This window comes from Oncorhynchus tshawytscha, linkage group LG12, assembly GCF_018296145.1.
Source record: "Oncorhynchus tshawytscha isolate Ot180627B linkage group LG12, Otsh_v2.0, whole genome shotgun sequence".
Classification (NCBI taxonomy): domain Eukaryota; kingdom Metazoa; phylum Chordata; class Actinopteri; order Salmoniformes; family Salmonidae; genus Oncorhynchus; species Oncorhynchus tshawytscha.
The window spans coordinates 6,550,862-6,558,227 of NC_056440.1; the positions used below are offsets into that span (position 1 = coordinate 6,550,862).

The 7,366-nt window shown below is 44.8% G+C and overlaps 1 protein-coding gene across 2 annotated transcripts in view; it reads left to right on the forward strand.

The window, feature by feature from the left end:
• mthfd2l (methylenetetrahydrofolate dehydrogenase (NADP+ dependent) 2 like) overlaps nt 1-7,115 on the forward strand; it is a 38,324-nt gene extending 31,209 nt beyond the window's left edge. For both annotated transcript variants that reach the window (XM_042331253.1, XM_042331254.1), the window contains exons 7-8: nt 3,066-3,191; nt 6,514-7,115. In XM_042331253.1, coding sequence (XP_042187187.1) covers nt 3,066-3,191; nt 6,514-6,629 — 242 coding nt within the window. In that variant the 3' untranslated portion in view covers nt 6,630-7,115. The remainder of the gene's footprint in view (nt 1-3,065; nt 3,192-6,513) is intronic.
• The last annotated feature ends 251 nt before the right edge of the window (nt 7,116-7,366 follow it).

Below are 7,366 nucleotides of genomic sequence, written 5' to 3' on the forward strand. Positions count from 1 at the left end.
CCTGTCTTCTCTTGAGAGCCAGGTCTGCCTACGGCGGCCTTTCTCAATAGCAAGGCTATGCTCACCGAGTCTGCACATAGTCAAAGCTTTCCTTAAGTTTGGGTCAGTTACAGTGGTCAGGTATTCTGCCACTGTGTACTCTCTGTTTAGGGCCAACTAGCATTCTAGTTTGCTCTGTTTTTTTGTTAATTATTTCCAATGTGTCAAGTAAATATATTTTTGTTTTCTCATGTTTCTCAATTTTGTGTGCTCAAGGGCAACGGTGTCTAGATGGAATTTGTATTTGTGGTCCTGGCGACTGGACATTTTTTGGAACACCATTATTTTGGTCTTACTGAGATTTACTGTCAGGGCCCAGGTCTGACAGAATCTGTGCAGAAGATCTAGGTGCTGCTGTAGGCCCTCCTTGGTTGGGGACAGAAGCACCAGATCATCAGCAAACAGTAGACATTTTACTTCAGATTCTAGGCCAGGTGCTGCAGACTGTTCTAGTGTCCTTGCCAATTCATTGATATATATATGTTGAAGCGGGTGGGGCTTAAGCTGCATCCTTGTCTCATCCCACGGCCCTGTGGGAAGAAATGTGTGTGTTTTTTGCAAATTTTAACCGCACACTTGTTGTTTGTGTACATGGATTTTATAATGTCGTATGTTTTTCCCCCAACACTACTTTCCATCAATTTGTATTGCAGACCCTCGTGACAAATTGAGTCAAAGGCCTTTTTGAAATCAACAAAGCATGAGAAGACTTTTCCCTTGTTTTGGTTTGTTTGTTTGTCAATTAGAGTGTGCAGGGTGAATACGTGGTCTGTCGTACGGTCATTTGGTAAAAACATTGCTCAGTACATTGTTTTCACTGAGGAAATGTACGAGTCTCCTGTTAACTTCTTGCGTCGAGCAATCCCGTATCCGGGAGCGTAATCGTAGCCTCAAGCTCATTACCATAACGCAACGTTAACTATGGAAAAATACAAATGGAAAAATACACGCAGCTGGAGATGACGCAATAATTGCAACGGAGGACACCAAGCGAGCACCTGGTAAATGTAGTCTCTTATGGTCAATCTTCCAAGGAAATGCCTACAAATATGTCACAATGCTGCAGACACCTTGGGGAAACGACAGAAAGTGTAGGCTCATTCCTGGCGCATTCACAGCCATATAAGGAGACATTGGAACACAGCGCCTTCAAAATCTGGGGCATTTCCTGTTTGAAATTTCATCTTGGTTTCGCCTGTAGCATTAGTTCTGTGGCACTCACAGACAATATCTTTGCAGTTTTGGAAACGTCAGAGTGTTTTCTTTCCAAAGCTGTCAATTATATGCATAGTCGAGCATCTTTTCGTGACAAAATATCTTGTTTAAAACGGGAACGTTTTTTTATCAATAAATTAAAAGAGCGCCCCCTATATCCAAGAAGTTAATGATAATGCAGAGGATTTTCCCAAAGGTTGCTGTTGACGCATATCCAACGGTAGTTATTGGGGTAAAATATGTCTCCACTCTTGTGGATTGGGGTGATCAGTCCTTGGCACCAAATATTGGGGAAGATGCCAGAGCTAAGGATAATGTTGAAGAGTTTTAGTATAGCCAACTGGAATTTGTTGTCTGTATATTTGATCATTTCATTAAGGATATCATCAACACCACAGGTCATTTTGGGTTGGAGGGTTTGTATTTTGTCCTTTAGTTCATTTCAGGGTAATTGGAGAATCCAGTGGGTTCTGGTAGTCTTTAATATTATAGAGCCAAAAAGGTTGGAGAAGTGGTTTACCCATACATCTCCATTTTGGATAGATAATTCTTTATGTTGTTGTTTGTTTAGTGTTTTCCAATTTTCCCAGAAGTGGTTAGATTCCATTGATTCTTCAATTACAATGAGCTGATTTCTGACATGCTGTTCCTTCTTTTTCCGTAGTGTATTTCTGTATTGTTTTAGTGATTCACCAGAGTGAAGGCGTAGACTCCGGTTTTCTGGGTCTCTATGTTTTTGGTTGGACAGGTTTCTCAATTTCTTTCTTAGATTTTTGCATTCTTCATCTCTCTCACTCTTTCACCTTCCCTTCTCCCTTGTCTGTAACATTGCTGCAGGTGAACATTATAAAAAACGACTGAAGTATGCCTGGTGATTGCCATGCCAGCCAGTGTCATGTCCACACAGAACTAGTGTGTGTGTGTGTGTGTGTGTGTGTGTGTGTGTGTGTGTATTTGAGGATCAACGTTTACTATTAGCTGTACATGTTGCGGTTAGCGACTTTCGTGTGTGTGTGTTCATTTCCTATATGTGTGTGTGTGTATGTGTGTGTGTTCATTTCCTGTGTGTCTGTGTGTTCATTTCCTGTGTGTGTGTTCATTTCCTGCGTGTGTGTGTGTTCATTTCCTGCGTGTGTGTGTGTGTGTGTTCATTTCCTGTGTGTGTGTGTGTGTTCATTTCCTGTGTGTGTGTGTGTTCATTTCCTGTGTGTGTATGTGTTCATTTCCTGTGTGTGTGTGTGTGTGTGTTCATTTCCTGTGTGTGTGTGTTCATTTCCTGTGTGTGTGTGTTCATTTCCTGTGTGTGTGTTCATTTCCTGTGTGTGTGTCCTCTAGGTGTGCCTGGGCTGATCACAGTAGACATGGTGAACGACTGAAGTATGCCTGGTGATTGCCCTGCCAGCCAGTGTGTCCACACAGAACTAGTGTGTGTGTGTGTCATGTGTGTGTGTGTGTGTGTGTATTTGAGGATCAACGTTTAATATTAGCTGTACATTTGCGGTTGTGTGTGTGTGTGTGTTCATTTCCTGTGTGTGTGTGTGTGTATGTGGTGTGTTCATTTCCTGTGGTCTGTGTGTTCATTTCCTGTGTGTCTGGTGTTCATTTCCTGTGTGTCTGTGTGTTCATTTCCTGTGTGTGTGTGTGTTCATTTCCTGTGTGTGTGTGTGTGTGTTCATTTCCTGTGTGTGTGTGTGTTCATTTCCTGTGTGTGTGTGTGTGTTCATTTCCTGTGTGTGTGTGTTCATTTCCTGTGTGTGTGTGTTCATTTCCTGTGTGTGTGTGTTAATTTCCTGTGTGTGTGTGTCCTCTAGGTGTGCCTGGGCTGATCACAGTAGACATGGTGAAGGAGGGGGCAGCGGTTATCGATGTGGGTATTAACCGTGTCCAGGACCGGACCACAGGGAAACTACGGCTGGTGGGCGACGTGGACTTCGAAGGTACAGAACTGGATTTAAACCGCTTCCGGGGCGGCAGGTAGCCTAGTGGTTATAGCAGGTAGCCTAGTGGTTATAGCAGGTAGCCTAGTGGTTAGAGGCAGGTAGCCTAGTGGTTATAGCAGGTAGCCTAGTGGTTATAGCAGGTAGCCTAGTGGTTATAGCAGGTAGCCTAGTGGTTATAGCAGGTAGCCTAGTGGTTACAGCAGGTAGCCTAGTGGTTATAGCAGGTAGCCTAGTGGTTATAGCAGGTAGCCTAGTGGTTATAGCAGGTAGCCTAGTGGTTATAGCAGGTAGCCTAGTGGTTATAGCAGGTAGCCTAGTGGTTTAGCAGGTAGCCAGTGGTTATAGCAGGTAGCCTAGTGGTTATAGCAGGTAGCCAGTGGTTAGAGGCAGCTAGCCTAGTGGTTATAGCAGGTAGCCTAGTGGTTAGCAGGTAGCCTAGTGGTTAGAGGCAGGTAGCCTAGTGGTTATAGCAGGTAGCCAGTGGTTAGCGGCAGGTAGCCTAGTGGTTAGCGGCAGGTAGCCTAGTGGTTAGCGGCAGGTAGCCTAGTGGTTAGAGGCAGGTAGCCTAGTGGTTAGAGGCAGGTAGCCTAGTGGTTAGAGGCAGGTAGCCTAGTGGTTATAGCAGGTAGCCTAGTGGTTAGAGGCAGGTAGCCTAGTGGTTAGAGGCAGGTAGCCTAGTGGTTAGAGGCAGGTAGCCTAGTGGTTAGAGGCAGGTAGCCTAGTGGTTAGAGGCAGGTAGCCTAGTGGTTAGAGGCAGGTAGCCTAGTGGTTATAGCAAGTAGCCTAGTGGTTATAGCAAGTAGCCTAGTGGTTAGAGGCAGGTAGCCTAGTGGTTAGTGTTGGACTAGTAACCAGCAGGTAGCCTAGTGGTTAGAGACAGGTAGCCTAGTGATTAGAGGCAGGTAGCCTAGTGGTTAGTGTTGGACTAGTAACCAGCAGGTAGCCTAGTGGTTAGAGTGTTGGACTAGTAACCAGCAGGTAGCCTAGTGGTTAGAGCGTTGGACTAGTAACCAGCAGGTAGTCTAGTGGTTAGAGCATTGGACTAGTAACCAGCAGGTAGTCTAGTGGTTAGAGTGTTGGACTAGTAACCAGCAGGTAGTCTAGTGGTTAGAGTGTTGGACTAGTAACCAGCAGGTAGACTAGTGGTTAGAGTGTTGGACTAGTAACCAGCAGGTAGTCTAGTGGTTAGAGTGTTGGACTAGTAACCAGCAGGTAGCCTAGTGGTTAGAGTGTTGGACTAGTAACCAGCAGGTAGCCTAGTGGTTAGAGTGTTGGACTAGTAATCAGCAGGTAGCCTAGTGGTTAGAGTGTTGGACTAGTAACCAGCAGGTAGCCTAGTGGTTAGAGCATTGGACTAGTAACCAGAAGGTAGCCTAGTGTTTAGAGGCAGGTAGCCTAGTGGTTAGAGTGTTGGACTAGTAACCAGCATGTAGCCTAGTGGTTAGAGCGTTGGACTAGTAACCAGCAGGTAGCCTAGTGGTTAGAGCATTGGACTAGTAACCAGCAGGTAGCCTAATGGTTAGAGCGTTGGACTAGTAACCAGCAGGTAGCCTAGTGGTTCGAGCATTGGACTAGTAACCAGCAGGTAGCCTAGTGGTTAGAGTGTTGGACTAGTAACCAGCAGGTAGCCTAGTGGTTAGAGTGTTGGACTAGTAATCAGCAGGTAGCCTAGTGGTTAGAGTGTTGGACTAGTAACCTGCAGGTAGCCTAGTGGTTAGAGTGTTGGACTAGTAACCAGCAGGTAGCCTAGTGGTTAGAGTGTTGGACTAGTAATCAGCAGTTAGCCTAGTGGTTAGAGTGTTGGACTAGTAACCAGCAGGTAACCTAGTGGTTAGAGTGTTGGGTCAGTAACCAGCAGGTAGCCTAGTGGTTAGAGTGTTGGACTAGTAACCAGCAGGTAGCCTAGTGGTTAGAGCGTTGGACTAGTAACCAGCAGGTAGTCTAGTGGTTAGAGAGTTGGACCAGTAACCAGCAGGTAGCCTAGTGGTTAGAGCGTTGGACTAGTAACCAGCAGGTAGCCTAGTGGTTAGAGTGTTGGGTCAGTAACCAGCAGGTAGCCTAGTGGTTAGAGTGTTGGACTAGTAACCAGCAGGTAGCCTAGTGGTTAGAGCGTTGGACTAGTAACCAGCAGGTAGCCTAGTGGTCAGAGTGTTGGACTAGTAACCAGCAGGTAGCCTAGTGGTTAGAGTGTTGGACTAGTAACCAGCAGGTAGCCTAGTGGTTAGAGTGTTGGACTAGTAACCAGCAGGTAGCCTAATGGTTAGAGTGTTGGTCAGTAACCAGCAGGTAGCCTAGTGGTTAGAGTGTTGGGTCAGTAACCAGCAGGTAGCCTAGTGGTTAGAGTGTTGGACTAGTAACCAGCAGGTAGCCTAGTGGTTAGAGCGTTGGACTAGTAACCAGCAGGTAGCCTAGTGGTCAGAGTGTTGGACTAGTAACCAGCAGGTAGACTATGGTTAGAGTGTTGGACTCGTAACCAGCAGGTAGCCTAGTGGTTAGAGTGTTGGACTAGTAACCAGCAGGTAGACTAGTGGTTAGAGTGTTGGACTAGTAATCAGCAGGTAGCCTAGTGGTTAGAGTGTTGGACTAGTAACCAGCAGGTAGCCTAGTGGTTAGAGCGTTGGACTAGTAACCAACAGGTAGTCTAGTGGTTAGAGAGTTGGACCAGTAACCAGCAGGTAGTCTAGTGGTTAGAGTGTTGGGCCGGTAACCGGAAGGTTGCTAGATCAAATCCCTGAGCTGACAAGGTAATAATATGTCATTCTGTCCCTGAACAAGGCAGTTAACCCAATGTTCTCTGGTAGGCCGTCATTGTAAATAATAATTTGTTCTTAACTGACTTGGCCTAGTTAAATAAAGGTTAAATAATATAAAAAATAGAACAGGTTAGCTTTTATTTTCATGAATGTTGTACTGGATGGAGGCAGCTCTGCAGTGAGGCCATTAGCTGGCTATGCCACAAAGTCACAAAATCTGATTTTAAATCTAACCTTAACCACACTGCTAACCCTAATGCCTAACATTAATATTGTTCAAATTTCTAAAAGCATGTTTTTACTTTGTCATTATAGGTTATTGTGTGTAGATTTTTTTAAAACAATTTAATCAATTTTATAATAAGGCTGTAATGTAACAAAGTGTGGAAAAAGTCAAGGGGTCTGAATACTATTGGAATGTACTGTATCCTCGTCAGAGACCTGAATGATAGATGTGTTAACTCACCTAGTTAAATGACTAGGCTTTAGCTCAGGAGCATTATGGGTATTAGGGCATGACCCAGGGTTCAAACTCACTGGGTTGTTTTCCCTCTGTGTCTCTGAAGGGGTGAAGGAGAAGGCGGGGTTTATCACGCCAGTTCCTGGAGGGGTGGGGCCTATCACGGTCGCAATGCTGATGAAGAACACTGTTGCTGCTGCCAGATACGCACTGACGCACTGACACACACACACACACACACACACACACACACACACACACACACACACACACACTGAAACACACTGACACACACACACACTGAAACACACTAAAAAACACACACACACACACTAAAACTCACACACAATGAAACAGATGCTGAGACACACTGACACACACACACTGGAACACACTGACACACACACACACACACACACTAAAACTCACACACAATGAAACAGATGCTGAGACACACACTCCAAGTAGAGCCATACCAAGCACGTTAAAACACTCCGCACATCCAGGGGTGTTTGTTGCTTTTTTTCATGTGTTTTAGTTTTTTATTCAAGTTATTTAAAGTTATTTATTTTGAAGCTCTTTATTTGAGAGTTTTTATGTGTGTGTTTTTTTCTACCGAAGCCGTTTAGTGTTTAACGTTAATGAAAAATATTGCGGCTGGTTCAACTGGAAGAACAAAACAAACAATAAAACTCTCTAACCTGGTGACTCTGACTGGACCCATCCTCACACTATGGAGTATTTATAATCTCACTGTTACTCTCAGTGTGACTCTGACTGGACCCATCCTCACACTATGGAGTATTTATAATCTCACTGTTACTCTCAGCGTGACTCTGTGTTATTCTGTGTTACTATGTTACTCTGTGTTACTCTCAGAGCCACTGTGTTACTCTGTGTGTTACTCTCTGTGTTACTCTGTTACTCTCCCTGTTACTCTCTGGGTTACTCTCTGGTTT